General features: G+C 56.6%; 1 protein-coding gene across 1 annotated transcript in view; it reads left to right on the top strand.

The window, feature by feature from the left end:
* The window catches only part of LOC103919686 (ankyrin repeat and fibronectin type-III domain-containing protein 1-like), a gene marked incomplete at its 3' end in the record, with an annotated part of 187,168 nt that overhangs the window by 154,376 nt on the left and 12,128 nt on the right, over window positions 1-20,664 (top strand). Inside the window, exons 6-9 of the mRNA XM_009327232.1 lie at window positions 18,751-18,952; window positions 19,279-19,486; window positions 19,798-19,992; window positions 20,251-20,364. Coding sequence (XP_009325507.1) covers window positions 18,751-18,952; window positions 19,279-19,486; window positions 19,798-19,992; window positions 20,251-20,364 — 719 coding nt within the window. The remainder of the gene's footprint in view (window positions 1-18,750; window positions 18,953-19,278; window positions 19,487-19,797; window positions 19,993-20,250; window positions 20,365-20,664) is intronic.

The raw sequence follows: 20,664 nt of genomic DNA, 5'->3' as shown, positions 1-20,664 counted from the left end.
GGGGCGGGGGGGTGGGGCAGCCAGCCTTGCTGAAAGCTTCGCCTCCCCCATCCCACCGGTCCTGGCCATTGATCCAGGGTGAAACACAGCCGCCTCCGGCTCGGTTGTGCTGAGCGTGGGGCCTGGACGGGCCGGCACGGCGTTGAAACGAAACGCGAGGCGCTTTGTCTCGACTGGGAGCGCTTTAAGCCCTCACTCGGGAACAATGGCCAAGCTATGGGGTCATTTGTTCTGGTATTTCAGCAGCTCCTCATGATTTATGGGATGTTTTGTTCTGCTGCTTGTCTTAGCTTCCCCCTCTCCACCCTCCCCGTCTCCATCCCTTCTCCATTTCAGCTCCTCCTCCCCCCGCTCCCAATTCCCCTAATAGCTGTGGAGCCTCTCTGCCTTATGAAGTCATGGTATCTGTGACTTATTGAATTAGCAGTATGGGAGCTGGACGTCCACACCACGCTGTGGTCTGCCGGGGCGTCCCGGCTACCCAGGGAGCCAGCCCGCAGCAGGGCCCCTTGCCCCAGGGCTCCGGGCAGCCGGAGCTTCCCCCCGGCGTGGCAGATTGACGTTGCCATCAGCAGGCTGCTAGAAAGTCGGTTTATGGGCGATAAATGCGGTCGAGAGGAGCTGCAGCCCCAGCGAACAAGGACAGCCCTGTCTGTGGAGACCCCCCCTGTGACGGGGCAGGAGGGGGGGGGCTTGGCTGCCTGCTCCCGGTGCCGCCATCCCCCCACCCTCCCAGGACACCTCTCCATGGGCAAGGTGGACACCAGTTAGGGAGCCCCAGAGCTTTCGGTGTTGAAATAGGCATGTGGTTCAAGAGCTTGGCTTTATCCCCGGCACCCTGAGGATGGCCATGGTCAGTGCCTCTGCGTGTATGGAGGGAGCAGGAGTTTGCCCTCCCGCAGAGCTGGTGGGACAGTGATTCACCAGTGACTGTGAGGGACTTGCTGATGGGAATGGGGAGGAGGGAGCCCTCAAAATACCTCCCTGAAAGTTGTGTTTGCCTTTAGGAAAGCATTTGAAAGGAATTATTTATTTGTGGAAAATCACCTTTTATCCTCATTACCTATGAGTCATCTGCAAACAGATAGAGGCTTAAGGGTAACTGCTGTTCACAGTGATGCCGATGCTCCTGCTGCAGCCAGTCCTTAGCCCGGACAGGGCTTTGCAATGGCAGATGAGTCGCGGTCCATGCAGCTCCACTTCTGCCGCCCCGTGCTGCCAACAGGGAGCTGGGAGCACCCCGACGGGTGTGGGTGGGAAAGGAGGGCAGCACAGGGGGAGTTCAGGGCCGTCCAAATCTGTAGGGTCTGTTCCTGATGCCACAAGCCTCCATCAGCCCAGGTTTCATCCTCATCTGGGGAAAGGCAGCTCGGTTTGTGATTACGATGAGGCTGGAGAGGTTGGGAGGAGACCAAGGGCCGGATCCTCTGTGTGTGCAGTGTTGTGACCTGGTGCTGCAGGCGCTGGCTCCAGCAGGTCCAGCGGTCCTGTCTGCATTTGTTTCTCATGTCACTTCAGGAGGAAAAATTGAGCTCTCTGGGAAAGTGGCGGAAGGAAAATGTTCAGAGAAGACTGATTTCCAGGTTCTCCCTGTCTAGGATCAGCCAGATCCCTTCCTCACTGAGAGCACAGGAAGCAAGTATCATTTATTTAAAAGACAAATTTAAAATATTGTGTTGATGTGTTGTCCTGGCCACTTTCCTCTGCTGGTAGCTGGTACCTCCAAGCCCCACTAAGATTATTTCTCAGTGCAGCATATCCATTATCCTCAGCGCGCTTTGATTTCTCTCAAATAGCCCATTTAGAATCACAGAATCATTTAGGTTGGAAAAGACCCTTAAGATCATCAAGTCCAACCATAGACCTAACACTGTCAAGTCCCCATTTGCCTGATTTGTTTTCTTTTATTCTCATCATTTCTCTGCCATTTCCCATGGCTTGGATCTGCAAAGCAGGATGGATGCCTTTGTCCCTGCTGAGGAGTGTGGAAGATGCTCTTCATCCTGCAGGATCTCCACTGGTTCTTCTCCATGGATGTGTCCATGCCCAGAAAGTGCCAGTTGCCTGGATTTGTACAGTAGGCAGCCGAAGCCCCATGGTTATGCTGGAGGGAAAGTGCAGAGATGCCACAATCCTTGGTATGAAGCGGAAACCTCATGGATGTCTGAATCGTAGTGTGAGTCAAGCCCTTCCTGATGGCCCCATGGATTCTCCACACCAGCTGGTATTCCCATAGTGTCAGTGCACTAGATTTGGAGGCTCTTAAGCTCTCCCAGTCTTCTTAGCCACCACACAAAAAATATCTCAATATATTTCTTTTAGTGGGAATATCGATAATAGTCCTGGTTTCCTACTAGTGGTCGGGTCTTCGGACCCACTGGCTTTGAACCTGGCTTCTCCGTGAGCCGATTTACACCTGGGGAAGGGCAGTGCAGATGAGTCGCGAGTCTGGAGCAGTCCCAGCAAGGCAGGCAGTCTGCCGCGGCCCTGGGGCTGCCAGGCTTGGCTTCGCCCTGGGGCTGCGAGGCTGCGCTTCCCCAAGCCCCGGGGACAGCTTTGCCCTGGGAGCAGATGGGATTGCTGGTCTTGCTGCTGATGCTGCCAGGGACACCGGGTTCAGGAGATGCAGGAGCATCAACGTTTCCAGGTAGTCCTGAGAGCCGTCACTTTCAAGGTATTTGAGTCCCTTAAACAGCAGTAGTCCCTGTTGCATAGGTTTTTTCTGCTCTTAGTTTCTTACTGGCTGAGACAATTCTGCCTGCCAGAGCTTCAGGAACCTCCTGTTTATCTTCCTGGAGAGCATCTCTCGGTGCCAGGTCAATATTGGACCTACTGGCTTAGATGCTGGCAGGATGGGCAGCACTCAGCGAGGAGGCCAAACTGGAGGTAGGAGTCAGCCCAGGACACTTGGGACACCGAGGACCAGGTCCCGTGTTGGGATCTCTCTCCACCTTTGCTTGAGTCTTTCCTGCTACCTGCATACTCTTCCCCGTGGCTTTGCTTCACGCCCATCCCTCTTACCCACCTTTCTTCTGCCAGCTTGCTTGCTTGCTTTTCAGGGAAGGTTTGTGAGCCCAGGTGAACTCCACATCTGCTGAGCCTCGTGCCCGGTGGAGGTCAGGGAGAAGCAGTTATGTTCCCCTCTGCACCTCACTTCCAGATTTCCTCCTGTTCTCCCCAGCGTTGACATATTCATTCACCTACCCCAGTGCATCCTGCAGTAGCTCACTCCCCAGGGCCATTCCTCTCCCCGTCCCACTTTGCCTCTGTTGCCTTTATTTGCACTGTTAACAGGGAGGGTGGGATGGGGATGAAGATCTTCTGCCACAAAGAGCTGTTGGGCAATGTGGAGGAGGTTCATGCTTTACTTTGTCCAAAGTGGAATTGGACAGCTGGCAGCAGCTGCCAGCGTCATCATGAGAAACTGCACATGGTATTCACTCTGCCCATGGTGCGGAGATTCACCTGAGCCCCCTCCAGGTCTGTTCCAACAGTCTGGTTTCCATCCAAGAAGTGTTCCAACAGGGCCTGTAAGGACTCACCAGTTAGTCGCTGGGAGGCAAATCTCTCCTGCCTGAAGTCAGGGCAGGCTCCATACTGATGGTCTGCTGTGAAAAGCTGTTTCTGAGCTTTGAAAAATGAACATATGACATTATGTGGTGGCATTTGTTAAGCATGACCACCAGCGCAGCTGCTGAGCTGAGCAGAGCTCCCAGAACCATCTCTTCTTGGCATTATCAGGATTGACTCTGGCCCACTGCCCCAAGAGAAGCCATCATCACCTTCGGCGGGATGCTGTGGCTTGTTGAGTTGATGTTCTCCATGCAAACCCTACAAGTTTCTGAGTGTGGTGTTGTTGCAGCCTCTGAGATGGCAGGGACTGCAGGCAGATCTGGCAGTGTGGTTACTTGGCTCTTCCCGCAGTCCTGTTTCTCCTCTCCACCTGCAGGCTCCACATCTAACTGCTAAGGTGGCCAGGGGAGAAATGACCCAGATGAGGAGAGAAGTTCCCAACTCAAATGGACTCATCAAAGTTTCTGAACTTCACCCATCATGGAGGAGAGTGCCCTGGGCTGGGAGCCAGGGATGAAGCGCTGGCCCGGGGCATAGGGGACCTGGCTTCTCCTGGCCCGCTGAGTGACTGAGGGCAAGATCTGTCCCTCTTTGTGCCTCAGTTTCTCACTCTTTAAAAGGAGCACAGCAATGCTGACCTCTTTTCTCGGGCACTTTGAGACCTACTGATGAAGGAGCTGGCTGTTGTATTAGGACATTTGGTAACTGGGGTCTTCTGCTGGCAAACCCTTTCCCCCAGCCACAGGGACAAGATGTAGGGTGGCTTCAAGCTCGGAGCTCGCAGGCCGAGCTTACTGTTAGGCTTTGTAAGTTTAGGACTGCAAAGCGGAGGAGAAGGAGGCAGTTATTCTGGTCAGAGGCAGTGGCAGGAGTGGAGGTGGGCGGATGACTCTAGGTCTGGGGAGATGTGGGCAGGTATAATCTTAAAACAAATTCTTTTGAATTTAAATGTCACTGTGCACCAGGCTGTGGAGTCAGAGGGTGCTCGCTCCTGCTGTGTGATGGAGCCTTCAGCCTTTCTGCAAGCCTGGCCTACATCAGAAGATGCAGGCCTTGAAGGAGAGACTCATCGGTGGGTCAGTCTCTGCTACCTTGTGCCAGGGAACAGCCTCGAGGGCAGGGACAGCCCGGTGAGGCTTGGCTGGGTTTCTGGTGCTGGGAGGGACTGCTCTGCCTCTGGTCCTTGTCAGAAAGTGAAGTTGGGTGGAGGCACGGGTTTGCTGGTGAGCAAGCAGGTCATCTGAAGTCTAACACGTGCCAAGGCGCTGCCGGGGCGCCTTGTCACTGCCCCATGCCCCTTGTGGGCAGCCAGCCCACCTACTGCTCCATCCTCCCTGCTGCAAGCCGGGCTGCCAGCACTGCTGTGCTTCGGGGGCAGCTCGGAGCCAAGTCCTGCCATGCCCCGCGCCAGGCGAGTGCTTGCGGTTAGGAGAGTTGTGTCAGGTTTCCCTGTGCACTGAAATCCCGCGAAGCAGCAGGCCAAATCCTGGGAAGCAAGGAGGCTGCTTCTGGACACAGATAAGCCAGCGTGACATTTAGCTAATGCTCCTGCTTTTCCTGTCTACACCCGGTGTCTTGCTCGCTGTCCAAGGGGCTGTCTTCTGAGGGAACCTCAGCTGCGAGCGTCTTCTTGGAGCTCCTTGAGCAAGGAGGTGGATAAGCCGGTGGAGCACTTGCCTGCTTTCTGTGCAAGTGGAAGGCTGATGCTGCTAAGAGGTCCCATCCTCCCAGCGCTCTCCTGGCCCTGCTCTGCCCCAGTCACGAGCTCTGGAAGGCTCGTGGCAAGCAGAAAAGCAGTATTGCTCATGGAGCAGAGCTCCACTCGGGTGAACTTCACATGAACTCACGGAGTTTCTTTGGCCGTTTTCTTTCCTGACGATGCAGGCAGGTCAGGAACAGGATGCTGTATTGCATGGGGACCCAGGGCTGCCTTCCTCATGCACCGGCATGCTCACCTCATCCTCCTCCTGTGCCGTGGAGGATGTATCTGCTGCATGAGCAGCTGCTTTTCACCCCAGGTAGAAACGCCAGCAGACGGATAGAGCTATCCCTTGGGCTACGCTGGGACCATGCTGCCGTAACTGTTGCTCTCCCTGTTCTTAGGGGGGATGGTAGGCACTCCGTTGCAGTACCAGGGCTTTAGTGACCTGCTCAAGGTCACCCAGGTGGTCTGTGACAGAGACAAGAGTTAAATCCCCCTGCCTCGTCCTGCTCCCACATTTTAGCCAGAGATCACGCTTGCTAGCTTCCACATCTGTGTGCATGCCACATCATTTGGGCTGTCACCAGAAAAATCGGGGGGTAACAGAGGAAGAGAAACCCTCTGGGCTTAGGGCTTTTTGGCACAGTAAATCAGAAGATGTGATTGCAGCCTGAGCCAGCCCGCGTCAGCACAGGGGACAAGGTGTGGCATCCCAGGCCAGCACGTGCCAGGACGCAGTGGGCACCTAGAGGGGCTGTCCAGGTCCGTGAGCATCTTGGTCCCAAGGAAGCTGTCTTGCAGCACACAGCCAGGAGAAGCAGGGTGAGGGGCACGGCGGGATGAGCAGGGTGTCTCAGGAGCATGAGGGTGCCTCTGCTGCCCCCCTCGCTGTTCAGAGGATGGCGAGGGGGAGGAAGGAGGCAGCAGCACCCGCTGTGTGTTGAGGCCACCAGCTCTGTGAGATGTTTCACAGCCTCTTGGTGACGGAAGAGGCCAAGCGGTTTAGGTCTGGCTCAAAGCTCGTGCTCGGTGTAACCATGTGAACAGGGATCTCCCGAGTGCTTTGAGAGATCTCTGAGGTGCTGGGGTCGGAGTGGTCTCCTCTCACCCTGTGCTGCCACCTCCCATCTCCAGGGCCACCTGCAGCCGTTGTCCTCTGCCACCCTCGCTCTTCTGTGTTGCAGTGAAGTCATCCTCACGTGCTGCCGTGGAGGGGCGAGGGGCAACACGTCTCACCCGACATGTTGATTGTAGACGGAGCCAGCAGACGCCTGTTGTTAAGGCTGTATAACACTTTCCAGCGGAAGTTTGTTTGCTTATACCTTTGCCAGACTTTAACTGTTTGGGCTGAATTTTTCCATGCTCGCTCTGCCTCAGGCTGAACTTTCTCCTTTTTTTTTTTTTAAAGTTTCAGCAGAAGGTTGGGGAAAAATGGTAGCTTTGCCAAATGTTTTTTTTCCTCCCGTCTCTTTGTTTGAGGCCTTCTGGTGCCTCCATGCTTTGGAAAAGAGACTTGAAATTTGGCAGGGTTGGTGCATTCCTGGTGGAAATCAACACAGATTTGGTCAAATTGTTAGCCTCTGGAAAGCATGGTTGTGCATGCTTAGAAGAGCTCTTCAGGGGCTGGCTGAAGTCCCCATCTTCTGTAAAGGGACTCTGGCCACTGCACCCGCTGCTCTCCAGCCGCACTGAACACCTCCCGTTCCCATATCTACAGGTACCCCCTTGCCCACGCGAGTTCAGGTCAGGAGTGGTGAGTGCAAGGAGCCCGAGTGGTTTTTGATGCTCCTCATTAGCAAGTCTCAAAGCACTTTACAAAAGACAACATTGTCTTTAACTCCGTTTCCCATGCGTGGAAACTGAGGCCCTGGCTGTGGGCATCACCTGCCTCTCGCCCTCAGTGGTAGAGCAAGGAACAGAGCTCAGGTCGACTTGGGCAGTGTCTTGTCTCTAGACCAGGAGAAGCTGAGGCAATGCTCAATGAGAGGAGAGCGTGTTTCCCAGTGCTCCCATGTCCTGTGGGACCTTGGGAAAGGGCATTTGCACCCCTGCCTCTCCCATGGGTGTGCTTAGCAGCACAGGTCACATCAATGCATGGATGGATGAGCGTGTCCTGATGATCGGAGGTTTGACCTGGTGATTACTATTATTTTTAACATTGCTCTTTTATATTAGGGTGGAAATCTTTTCTACTTGCTGTCCTGGGGGCTCTAACAACTCCTCCATAGGCTCTGTTATCCTTAGCTTGAGCTTCTCCACCTGATGGTATCTTAAAGCTTTCTGGAGCTAGAGGGAGAATAAAGTGACACACGAGGTGGGAAAGCTCTGGTCTGATGGAGGCAGCAGGCAAGCCTCGGCTGGAAGGAGGCCTGGCTGGTGATGAGGTCTCCCCAGCTACTGCCGTTACAAAAGCACTTGAGCTCTTGTGGGGTGTTTTCTAGCAAAATGGCAAAAAAAAAGTTGGCTTCTCCTCTTGGACTGCAGCCTTTGGACCCTGACTCCACTGGAGATGCATGGAGGGAGGGTCGGCTCTGGCATACGTGAGTGTAGTTGGGTGGCAGTGAATGAGCTCCTCTGGCATTGTGCTGGGTGGTGCTGGCATGACACTGGCAGCAGGGCTACGTGGTGGGGTTGGTCCCTCCTGTCAGAGGAGAAGACCCTAGTGGGTGCTGGGCAGGGAGCTGGTTGTGGAGCGAGCCGGGAGCAAATCCTGGCATGAAGCTGTGCCAAACGGGAAGCCAGCCTGGGACATGCCACCAGCAGTCCAAGGAGATCCCCAATGGAGGGGTGGCTGGGCTTGGTAGTGGTGCCAGGGACACCCTGTGGGTAGCGGCCAGCGTGCCCAGCGCTGCCGGCTGGGTCCTGCTGGTTGCCTTCCAGCAGGAAAGGGGTTTTCTGACTCCAGTAACATTTACCAGCTGGGCAGCAGCTCTGGAGCCGGGTGTGTGCATTTGTCTGTTCTTCCATTGTGTCTTGGCCGTCGTCTCCTCCTCCCCACCGAGATCAATGTCTGTGGCCTGCCTTTTATAACCCCTTTGGGTGCAGCTCTGGAAGTCTTCAGCCAGTGGTGCTGGTTTCCATTGTGCAGCTTCGGCGTGCTTGGGCAGCTTGGTCCCCATCTAGCTGGATTGCTTGGGTAGGACGATGGACTGGAGGTGGGTTTTCACCAGAAATGCCATCCCAGCAAAGGGCTGGGGAGGTCCCCTGGAGGGCTGCGAAGCATGGGTGGGATGTAGTTGGCTGGGGATGGAGACCAGACACAGGTATGGGGGAGTGAGCTTAGATGATGTCCAGAAGTCCTTTTTGGGCCAATTTTCTACAATTTCATGGTTTTGGAGAAGAGGTGGTTTCCGATGAAAGCTGGATCTCACTAGCATATTCTTCCTGGTGGCACCAGGTGGCGCAGGAGGGTAAAGGATTTGCTTGTCATTCCTGCAGGTCTGGGTTCAAATTGATTGCCTCTCACTGCTGTGATGAGTCTGTAGGCCTCAGCCCCCACGGCCTGTGGCTCTGCCCCTGTGCCGGGGTGAGCTGCAGCTCCAGGGCCAGCCGGCGGGGATGCAGCTCTGGGAGCCCTGTTTGGAGCAGAGTGAGAAGCTGAGCCAACATTTGAACTGTAGCGGGGGGCCTGGGTGCGTGGGGCTGCGGAGCCTCACCATCCCAGGAGGGGGGCACAGCGGTGCGGAGGTGGCGGTCTCAGGGGGGGAGAGCCCCAGTGGGTCTCAGCAGGGTAAGGAGGAGGCAGTACGGGGTGTTGTCCTGGTGTGAGGCCATGCTGAAACGCAGGGCATTCCTCCCGCACACGCTTGAGCCATCACAGGGGAAGATAAGTTAGTGCTTCTTCCTGGCTCCCGGGGGCTCCCGGGCATTTCGATGGGGTGCGGTACATGGCAGCAGCCCTCAGAGGAGCTGGGGCAATGCCATCCCAGCCCCCGTGGCCCCTTCTCCCATCGGGACGGTGCTCAGACACAGCCGCTGGCCCCGCGCAGGCTGGGGTTGCCACAGCAGCTTCTCCAGCAGCCTGCCCCGCTCCCTTCCAAGAAGTGGGTGTCAGGGCCCGAGCAAGGGGATGGGACCAGGCTTGGATGAGCGTGGTCTTGCATCCCTTCTCACTCCTCGGCCCGAGCGAGGGGATGGGACCAAGCTTGGATGAGTGTGGTCTTGCATCCCTTCTCACTCCTCCCAGCATGGCAGCAGGGCTCCGGCCGCACGGCTGAGTATTCCCACACTGAGCATCCACCTTCTGCTCTGGTTGGGTCCAAGCTGGGGCCATGCGACCCCACAGAGAGATTTTTTTTTCCCCTCCTTGTACCTTCAGTGATCTTTGAGACCAGGCGTCATATGACTCAGCTTCTGGATTTGATACCCCCGAGAAGAGTTGGCACACATGCATCTGTGGCACAGAGCAGTGCTCGTTCCTGGCAGGCCAAGCTGGGATAGGATTTCTTCCTGAAAGAGGGGCAGTGAGTCCCCACTGCTCATCCGCTTTTAATATGCGGAAGTCTGATTTAGGCAGGATGGTGCCAGCAGGTCGGGGGTGTCTCCCAAAGCACCGTTGACCTGCTCCAGCATCCGGGCTTGTGAGGTCCTGGAAGGACTGGAGGAAGCACCGTTGCAATGCAGAGCAGGTGCTCGGACGGTCCCTCTGTGCTTTGAAAATCTGTCTGTCCTCCCGTCCCTACCTGCAAAGGTCCAGCTGGTTGCGTGTGCCAGAAGCATCGGGCACATTTTGCGTGCTGGGGCTGAACTGCTAGTTCTGGCAGTCAGCATGGGGCACGGTCAGCAGAAGTTGACACCGACGTAGGTCCTGTGAAGGGCAATTTGGGCGCTGACCTTTAGGTCTTGTCTGTTTCTGCCGCGCAGTCCCTGCAAGCAGCTCGGGTCTGGAGGCAGCTCCCAACTCGAGCAAGGAGCACCCAGCCAGCCCTCAGGGCCGAGCGGCCTGGGGAGCGGTGCTGAGCTCCCTCTCTGGGGTGCTGGGCGAGCACAAGGTCACAGACCCTGCAGTGTAGAGGTTTGCAGAGGGCAGCGGTTTGCATGGCACAGGGGTTTGCATGGCACAGGGGTCTGCAGGGCGCAGGGGTTTGCAGGGGGCAGGGATTTGCAGGGGGCAGGGGTTTGCAGGGCGCAGGGGTTTGCAGCGCGTAGAGGTTTGCAGGGCGGCTGCAAGCCCCAACCGAGCCAGGCCCCAGGGCTGCGTGCTTGGCTCTCGGCACCGGAGGACTGGCTCCGTCTGCCTCCTGCCCGGCAGTGGCAGGGTTTTCAGGTGGTCACAGGGCTGTGGTTGCACCCAGCGCTGCCTGTTGTTGCCGTGGGTACCTGGCGCGCAGGGCTTCCCCATGAGCTTCGCTCACAGCTCGGAGCAGCCTGTCCTGCTCAGTCCTGTCTCCATCAGGTTCCAGTTAAAACCAAATGCGTTCTCCAGCCTAAGCTGCGCTGCCGTTTAAGCCCTTCCAAAAATGAAACAAATACCCACGGACTGCAATTCGAATTGCAGCTCAATTAGGGCTCATTCCCAATGCGATCATAAAACCTCCAGTACGAAAACAAACAACCCAACCAAACCACATCCAAGCCTGACAGCATCCTCTGGAATGCCTTTAAAATAACAAGGGGGGCAGAGGAAGATGAAAGCGGCATGGCCGGCGGGAAGAGGGCTCTTTGGCCCCGAGGGGCAGCCCGGAGGTGGCCGGAGCAGGTGTGCGGCAGGGCGCTGCGGTATGGGGACCAGCGCAGAAGTGATGGGTGTGATGGAGATGGGGGGGATGGGGACCAGCGTGGAAATGACGGGTGTGATGGAGACGGGGCAGCTTGGGGTCCGTGGAGTAAAGGGCGAGGCTGTGTTCCCGGCAGGATTTAGTGGGGCGAGGAAGAGGAGGATGCATAGGTGTTTTGGAGCGTGGTGTTTGTGCTCTGAGCTGCTTCGGTGGCGGGTGTTTGAACAGGATGGGGGGGGATAGGGCCGGAGCAGGACTGCGGCGGCTGGAATGCGTGTCCCGCGTAACCCTGGCTTGCACCTGGTTCCCCGGCTTACCCCGGGTTGCCCCGGCGCCCAGCCAGTCTGGTGCCGCGGTTCGGGTTTCACGGCGGACGTTAAACCCAGCCATATTTAGCGTGCGCTTCGCTGGCCTGTCAGGGAGGGGAAGCCACAGCACAACTAATAAAAAAAGCCAAACAAAAACAATGTAATTAAAGAGACTCAGCACTGTGTGTTCCCATGGCAAGAACATTTACCCAAGACTTCCTTGCTCAGATACTTAATGTCAAGCGGCAATTAAAGGCTGGCATTGTGGGGAGCACAGCGAGGAGGGTTTACCCTGGCTGGGAGGTGGGAGCCCAGGGCTGAGCGCAGCTCCCGATGGCGGATCTGCCATCCCCAGTGCCCATGCAGGGGAGGCATCGGGGGCTTTTGGCACTGGGAGGTGCCCTGGGGACAAGCGGTGCTGGTGACAGGGGGATGCTGCACCCTGAGCAGTGGCTGGTGAACCCCTCCAGGCAGGGACACCCTTGGTCTGTAATGCACATACCTGCTTAGCTCGATCCCCACAGAAATTTGGTAGCACAAAAGCAGACTTTCTGCTTTTCTAGGTGCAAGCCTCCAGGCAGGGCAGGCCAGGAGCTCTACTGGGGTAAATCCTTGTGAAAACAGTGAAGCCAGAGGAGCTGGGCCGGGGTGCAGAGCCAAGGGCCTGACGTGCATGTTGCTTCTCCCCTCCAGCATCTCCTTGCTGACCCGGGGCCGTGGACGGAGCCCATGCGAGCCTCTAGGATTTTATGTTTCCCCTTCCTCAAGGGATGACTCGGGGAGCCCAGAGCCAGGCTGTGCCAGCCGGTGGCCCCTTCAGAGCAGCTCAAGGCTGGTGCTCGTGGGCTGATGGTACTGTCAGCATCGTCTGCCGTGGCTAGACAGCCAGCCATTGCACGCTGTCCCTTAGTGTGGTCACTGAGGAGAAGTGTCCTGGCGTCCTGGCAAAGCTGCGTGTGAGGTGTGTGTGCAGGCAGGGCAGGAGCTGCCCAGGAGGGATACGTGCGTGTGGGCACGACCAGGACAGTGCTGCTTTGTGACTATGGCATGTGCAGTCCTGACTGTGATGGCAGACTGTCACAGGGGACCGAGGAACTGAAAGTCTGATTTTGGTCATATTTTAATGGGGGTTGACCCACAGGCTCCTTCTGGGCTCACTTAAAAATGGTGTTTGGGATGCTTAATTAAAAAAAAAAGAAAATAAAGAAGCAGCAGCATTATCATGTTGCAGCAGAATTTGCTCGAGCGTCTGCTCCCTTCCTCCCCCAAATGTACTGCTGGGCCTGCAGAAACGAGGTGTTTTATGGAGGCCTCCGCAGACTGTCAGCAAGTGATCTACTTGGTTGGCTCCAACCCTCTCTTGGAGTCCTGAAGTCTCCATCTCTCCCAGATGCAGAGCCTGTGATTTAAGAGGGAGGTGCAGTGGGGGCAAGCCGTGCGGGCAGGCTCTTCCCTGCTGTGCTGCACCAGGGGACATGGCCGTGCCTCGGGAGAACGCTGCCGACTCACCAACTGGCCCTGTGATGCGAGACATCACGCGTCCAGCACACATGCTCCCTCCCTGCCACAGCCCCTCCGGCAGCCGAGCGAGGGCTGATCCCAAGGGGTCCTCACCACGCGCTGCAGCTGCTGCACTCCCAGTGCGAGCATTCCCCAAGGGATGCAAAAGCCTCCTGATTCAGGGAACAGCCTGGACGATGAGGCATGACGCTGACCCCCTCTTGCTCCCGTGGGGGAATCCTCCACTTCTTCCCCTGCAGAGGTGCAGGGCGCTGAACGCTGGCAGGATGTTGCAGATCTTGCCCAGGATGTGCTCTTGTCCTCCAGCTTATTCTGGTACCAAGGTGCTGGGAGTCAGCTTCCGAATCCAATGCTGTGCCATGATGTGGTGGGCTGCGTGGCCATGGGGTCCACTCTCTTGCTGCCTTGGGTCGCGAGCTCCTCAAGAAGCACCTACATGCATCGCAGCGTGCCGGGTGTGGAGACGGCAGAGGCAATGTGCAGCCATACCAGTATTGCCAAACCGCTGCCTGATGCTCGGGGACACCCGGCACTGACCTGGGTGCTGTGCAGCAGCTCCTGGCCTTGCACCACGCTGAGCTCCTCCAAGCATTGGGCTAATAGTGCTGGGCTTCTGGAGCTCAAACAAAAATGTACTGGCAGGAGCGGGATCTATATAAGTTAGTTGTTATTGCTAAACAAAAGAGGCATGCTCGTTTCGGCTCCATTCAAAACAAAACCCAGCGGGTTTGCCAAGTGGGGAAAAAAGAGAAAATCTGTAGGAAACAAACAAACAAAGCCCTGGGTCTGGTTTGGTGCCTTTCCCTGGACCCAGGTTTCAATAAGCAAGTGCATTTTCCAGGCACACAGATGTTTCCGTGGAGCGGGAGTGTTTTGCTCCATCTTTGCATGGCCAGGTCACTGCACAATATTTAAATACCTTTGAGGTCCGTACACCTCAGGATGGGTAACTGGTGTGCTGTAACGCACAGTGAGTCCTGCCGCCTTGCAGGGATGCTAAGCACAGCATTTTGTCCTAGTTTTTGAGTGTGCCTTTTGGTGGGTTATGAAATCCCATTCTTTTGGAAGGACTTCCCTACTCGTGCTCCATTTTGGATCCACTATTTCCCCAGTCCTGAAAAATTGCTTATGCTCAGACAGAAAGAGTGGAAAATGCGAGCGCATCAGCAGGTCCTCTTCATGCTGGACGCTGCGCTTCTGGTTCGTGTCCCCATGAGCCAAGCAGAGCTCCTTTGTTTGTTAGGAGCTCAAGTGGGTTCTGCTGTGGAGTGTTTAGTGTCCGAGTGTTTGTGGCCACAACGTGTGATTCCCTGTGCACGCCAAGGGCGAGCGTGGCCCTGGCCGCGGGGTCGGGCTGAGTGTGCTCGAACGAGGAAAGACCCCTCGCGCTCAGATTTCTTTGGAAACAGCCTGTGTATTGATCTTGCCAGCTGATCTCTTGATGCAAGCTCCCAGTTTGGGGTGAGGTTGGCTGGGTGGGGTTGGCTCTCCCTGACAACTGGTTTTTAGGCTTCTCCTGTCCTTTGCCTGTTCCTCCATTGGATAACCCTATGGACTGAATTGGATCGCAGTTCAGGAAAGCATCCCTGGCAGCTTGTGCTGACATACCACTGACATACACAGCGCCACGAGGCTACAACGAGTTCTGCAAGGACCCAGTCCTTCTCCTCCTCCATGCCCCGAGCCTTCTCATCCTTTCAAAGCATTAACACCTTTCATGCTCCATCCTTCGGGCTCCCTTTTTCTCATGCATGGAGCCCCGCGGCCTCTCTCTCTGCTGCATCAGGCTGCAGACGGCGGGGAGCAGCTTCCTGAAGTGACAGCCGCCCACGCTGACCCCGAGGATGGGAGCGTGATGCTGAGCTCATGTCTGCCGCCGCGGGCTGGAGTCTGCCCTCTCGCTGCCAGCACGGGCGGGCACCCGTGAGCTAATACCTCCCACGGCCAGCATGGGGGGTGGCGGGGACAGGGCAGCCTCGGTTTTTGGCTGGAAGGCCATTGCCATCAGCGGCAGCATCGCTTGCACATGAACCTTTTCACAGCCCGGGCTCCCACTGGTGGGAGGTGGTGCGGGATGGCCACCGTGGTCCCCAGCAGCCACATCTCGTGACCTCCAGGCAGGATGGTCATTGCCTGCCTGTCCAGGTACCTCCAGCCCCTGTCCCTGAGATGGGAGCACGTGGCGGCAGGGAGGACAAAGTCCCCCTGGGGTTTGCACATCTGTTGCAGCGGGTGCCTGGCATGGGCCATCCCCGTGGGTGCTCAGGGAAGGGTCCCACTGGGCTCGGGGCAGGCAGGGCTCCTTCCAGCCAGCCCAGGGTCTGGGCTCCGCCAGCGGGACAGAGCAGCCCTGTCTGACATGGACTGGTTCTCTGCTGGAGGCTCGGAGAGGCTACGCCCTTAAACAAAATGCACTTAAAATCATATAATTACAACAATTATTAACACTGTTTACTAGGCCAAGATCTGCAGTGTTGGAAACATTAAAACCCAGAATATGCAGAAACCACAACGTTATGAACTACCCAGTGAATTTGCTTGTGTTCGTTGCAGAAGGAGGGATAAAATGAAGTTGTCTTGTGCACATCCATCCTCATGTGCTTTAAAAAAAAAAAATCCTCATTACATTGGTTTCATGAGGTGGGTCTGGCCAGCCCCAATGCATCCTTTAGCAGAACCTCAGCCTTTTCCGTGGAGCTTGCTGGTACATGGATTTATGGCATTGCAGACCTGATGCCCACACCACCTCCCTCATGGGTGCAAACACATCCCACGGCCAGAAAACTGAACTGCTGGGGCAGGCAAAGCACCCGTCCCCTGCTGCGGTGTTTGCAGTCGGTAGGTAAATAATTAGCAACAAGAACTGATTGTGGTTGAGATAAATTTAGTTCGGCTGCACTGGGACTATAAAGCCAGAGGAGGTGGGACCTCCTCCAACCACCTCCCCACAGGATGGGCCTTTGCCATCGGGGCGAGCTGGTGTTGGCTGGTCGTACCTTGAGGGCACAACATCTGTGGGTGTTGTTTTCAGCTATCAGTTGCTCCACCGCAAAGTTTAGCTCTAGATAAATCAAGACTATTTCACTGAGTCCAGATGACTCATAACCACAGGGCAGGACACTCTTTTATCTTTGGGGCAGCCGGTTTAGTATAGATAGATGTTCACTCCTGAGCTCTGAATAATTTCCGTCTCTTTACTTCTCATTAAAAGCAAATCAGATGAGGGAAAACAGTGAGAAATTTCTCTGTGTCACCTCTGTTTCTACCATCTCTGAGAGAACTTCCTCCAAATTGTGCAGTCTGCCTGTACTGGGTCATTTGCCATATATTTTAATTGGCAGAAAAAATTGCTTTTGCTCCAAAGCACCACTCCTTTTTTAAACCTTGATTCTGCACGCATGGATGGAGCAGGGATCTGTTACAACAGGGTCTCACCCAGCTTCCAGGGGAGTACTTTTGGGGGTCTTCCTTCCTTTCCTGATGTGGGAGAACCTTGGTGCCTCCTTGGATGAATGGGAACCGCAGAGGAATTGGGCACCTTGTCAAGAAACCTGCTAAAAGAGCTGTCTTCCCCTCTGAGCCGCAGCTGGAGGTGGAGAGAGGAGGACTTGGGCAGCAGGGAGCTCTTATACACAAGAGAAAAGGCAAGGTTTTGCTGGAGAGTCTCTCGAGTCAGTTATTTCTCTTTCCTAAGTATGTCAGACAGCACTTTGCTTCTTGGGCTTGGTCCGTGGGTCCGGACCTGTCTTCCTGGTTGCCTCTTCCTGCCAGAGTGCCCTGCCTGCCCAGGCACGGGTGGCTTTTCTCTCTTAATTTTTGTCTACCAGTGACAGCAAAACTGTGTGATGCTTCTCTGCTCCTTTGGTATCTGGGGTCTTGTATTTGCCATCTGTAGAGGCTTGTATGTGCCGTGTGCGGAGCCTCTTGGCATGAGGAGTCTTCAGCACTGGCCATGCCAGGAGCTGCTCCATGACCATGATGAAACACGATGTGCTCAGGCTGGCACGGCCGTAAGCTGAGGACTCTGCATCTAGAGCCGGGCAGGTCCCAGTGAGCCAGGGCTGGTTCTCCAGCACTTCCCTGTGCTGCGCACGTCTCTCCCCATGGGGTGATGCCCCCCTGGTGGAGAGCTGCTCCCCTTCCCCTCCCACCAGAACCAGCAGGACCCTGCTGCACAGATCTCACCAACCTCTGCATGGTTGCTTAGGGGTGTCTTGCCACCTGAAGCTCATGTGGTTGGTGCTCACTGTCTGTCCATCTGATCTGTAAAGACTTACGTTCAGATAATGCCCATCCCTGGAGGAATCCAGGGCAGCAACTCGACACTGTGGCTTGGGCCACACTCGAGACCTCTAAATCCGTAGGCTGAAGCTAGTGAGATGAGCGACTGGCAGAAGCCAACCTCCCCATCGTTTTCCGCTTTTAAATATCACAGTAATAAAAGGTAAAATCATTAAAGGACTTCTGCAGCCCACTGTGCCTAATCTGAAATCATGACGAGGAAGAGCACGTAGTAAAGTTGTTATTAATATCCTGCCTCCTGATGATGGCTCTATAAACATCATCATCACAGGCACAGCTTCGTGGTAGCATTTTGGCATGACCTTCTAGACAACTGTCATGCTTTTTATCACGCTTACCCCTTGCTTGATATTTAACCAATAAAGTGATACAGGGAAGACCTTGCTCCTAAATATCTGACCTTATACATGGGGGTATGAGGTCAAAACTGAGAGAAACTGTTAAGCATAGTTGTGCTAAATGCTCTTTAGACCTGATGCTCCTTGTCTGGGAACTGTGCCACGGGCTACGGCAAGAAGGGGATCAGATGTTTGACGCCAGTGAAAACCCTCACTGCTCTAAGGGATGACTCATGGGCAAAAGCCTCACGCAGCAGCAAGGCCACACTCGCACTGAAGCCAGGGACTTTGCCCGGTGGGGATGAGGTGTTGGTGGGGACATGAGGGTCACGGCTGCAGAGAGAGGAGCAGCTCCCCCTCTGGAAAGCCAAGAAAAGATGCCAGCTTTCCTAGTGACTTGTACATATTTATCATGGCCATTTGAAGTAGAAATCAAAATTAGAGTGGAGAAAAGATTTTGTAGCTTAATCAATGTGGATGGAGAAGGTGAGGAGCAGCTGTGGAGCCTGCTGGTGAGCAGGAGACTGGGGGTCACTAGTCCCCATCGGGACTCGGCGTTGTCTCGGTGCCATTAGAAACGGCCTTTTGTCCATTCCCTGCTCTTGCTTCGCTTTCAGAGGGTGTCCTTTGCTGGCATAAAGACCCTGAGGAAAGTCACATTCCAAAGAGGGCTGAGGGATGGCGCTAAGCGCAGGAGGTGGCTCCCTGCTAGAAGGATGGAAGTGGAGAGGGTGCACGAGGCCATCCCAAGCCGTGTGTGGTGGGCAGCACTCACCGAGCATGGGGCTGGGGGGGCTGTCGGTCCCTGCGGCCCCCACTGCCAAGGGGGTCTGGACAGCCCCGGATGGGGCAGCCCATCTCTGTAGGAGCTGGGTGGTGGAGACTGGGAATAAGAAGAGATTTCCCTGGTGTGAGGGATGGGGACCGGTTGCAGAACTGAGCAGCCTGAGGTTGCTTGGGGCATCCCAGCTCAAGGGCAGTGTGGGGCCAGACCGGCCCTTGGGTCTGGAAGGAAATGCCTCACCCGCAGGGTTCATACGAGCTCCTCGGGATCCCCGCAGGGCCAGCAGCGGTGATGGGGAGGGGAAAGGACTGGCCTTAGCTGATAACAGGTGGATGAGGGCATTGCTGGCTCCGGCATCTACCTTGCAGCCGCTCACATCAGTGCTGCCCCGGCACTGCTCTGGCTCTCCTGGGTCATGCCTTGGTCCCGACGCTGCAGATGTGCTTCTGCCTTTCTGGCACATGCTCCATGCCTCATTTCCCCACACCTCCTTGCCCTTTCCCAGGTCAACCTCCCCTAAAATGACGCAGCAGATGCGGGACCTGCAGCTGGCGCAGGCCAGGAAGCCACCGGGCCCTTCCTCACCGAACGCGGCCAAGAGGCTCTACCGAAACCTGTCGGGGAAATTCCGCGTCAACTACACGTCCTTTGACGAGGGCAGCCTGGCGGGGCGGGGCGAGAAGGAGAAGCTCCGCAAGTCCTACCTGGTCAGTGCCCGCTGGCTCCATCCAGCGCTGCTGTGGCTGGGGAGACAGGGATGGAGGGTCCATGTATGGGCGATGCTGTCACCTGGGTGGAAGCCCAAGAGTGCGTTAAGTGAAGCCGCCCCGGAGCAAGTTCAGCTGGAGCTGGTCTGGGTGTTTGCTCAGCATCATCCAGTTGTGTCTGCAAAGAGCTGATGCTCCCGAGCCCCTGGGACCAGCCCAGGCTGCCCTGTTTGGGTTTGTGGGGTGCTGGTGAGGGGCTAGGGTGTTTGGTGAGGTGGAGGAGGGTGCCCCGTGCTCAGCTGACCTGCGTTTCTCCTTCCTCCCAGTTCCAGAGCAATGCTGCCCTCTTCGAGGCTGTGGAGCTGCAGGACCTAGACAGGGTCCAGGAGCTGCTGAAGCAGTACAGCCCCGAGGAGCTGGACCTCAACACCCCCAACAGCGAGGGGCTACTGCCCCTGGATATCGCCATCATGACCAACAACGCTCCCATCGCCAGGGCCCTGCTGCAGGCGGGAGGAAAGGAGAGCCCACACTGTGAGTTGGCGTGGGGGAGCCGTGCCGTGTCCATCACCTGGGTCTCCAACCTGGCGGAGCGGGACACCCCAGGCAGCGGGGTCCGGGTGGGGAAGCAGTCACTGGGCTCTGAGAAACTGGTGCAGGCTGTAGCAGGGGCTCAGGTGGAGCGATGCACTCGAGTGGAGCCCAGAAGCAGGACAGAGAGGGGCGGATGGGGTCTCGGGGTGCGGACTTGGTGCCAGCAGAGCCTGGGCTTGCCCTAACCACCTTCTCTTCCCTCCTCCTGGCTCCCCTCCCGGGACCCCCGGCCGTGCCCACCCACCCCACAGTCGTGAGCCTGGAGAGCCGCTCACTGCATCTCTCCACGCTGGTGCGGGAAGCGGAGCAGCGCGTCAACGAGCTGATGGCGCAGGTGGTGAATGAGGCGCCCAACACCGACTGCTCCGAGAAGGAGAAGCAGCTCAAGGCCTGGGAGTGGCGATACAGGCTTTACAAGCGCATGAAGGCAGGGTTTGAGCATGCCCGTGAGTGCCCACAGGAGGGCTTGGGGTCCTGGGGGGCAGCCCCCACGCTGGGGGAAGGAGCAGGGCCATGCATGGTCCAGGCATGGGGCTGTACCAGCACCCATCAGAGGATCCCCGCACCCTGTAGCCAGGGCTCGCTGTATGGGTGCACGGGGGGTGAGTGCTCCAGGAATGTGTCCCTGGTCGCGGGGGGAGGGACACTGAGGGGTTCAGAGTGACGGTCCTCGCTGTAGTGGTCCGTGCACTCTCTGTCCCCAGGAGTGCCGGATGCCCCCACCAACGTCCACCTCTCCGTGGCCAGCAGCTCCTCGGTGCAGGTGACCTTCTGGGAGCCCCTGAGCGTCAATTCGGCCGTCGTCACCAAGTACAAAGGTAAGGACTGGGGTCCCCACAGCAGTGAAGGGGACACGCAGCCACAGCAGGTGCTTTGAGTGTGCCAGCAGGGCTTGCTGGGGCGCTCACCTCATGCACGCCACGCCAGCGTGCCGGGGGCATGGGCAGTGCTGCCAAGCCCCTGTCAAGCCACCTGTGTGCTCGAGTGCAGGATGAGCCAGGGCTGCACGCTGCTGGACAGCCTGGCCACCACCCAAACGATCTGAGCTGGACCGAACCACCGTCCTGCACCAAGGCAAAACTTGTATTGTGCCACTTGATTGCCCCCCCCTCATCATG

Source organism: Pygoscelis adeliae, unplaced genomic scaffold (genome assembly GCF_000699105.1).
Source record: "Pygoscelis adeliae isolate BGI_AS28 unplaced genomic scaffold, ASM69910v1 Scaffold461, whole genome shotgun sequence".
Taxonomy (NCBI): Eukaryota; Metazoa; Chordata; class Aves; order Sphenisciformes; family Spheniscidae; genus Pygoscelis; species Pygoscelis adeliae.
Note: the sequence above shows the minus strand (reverse complement) of the source record. Positions and strands in the feature narration are given on the sequence as shown.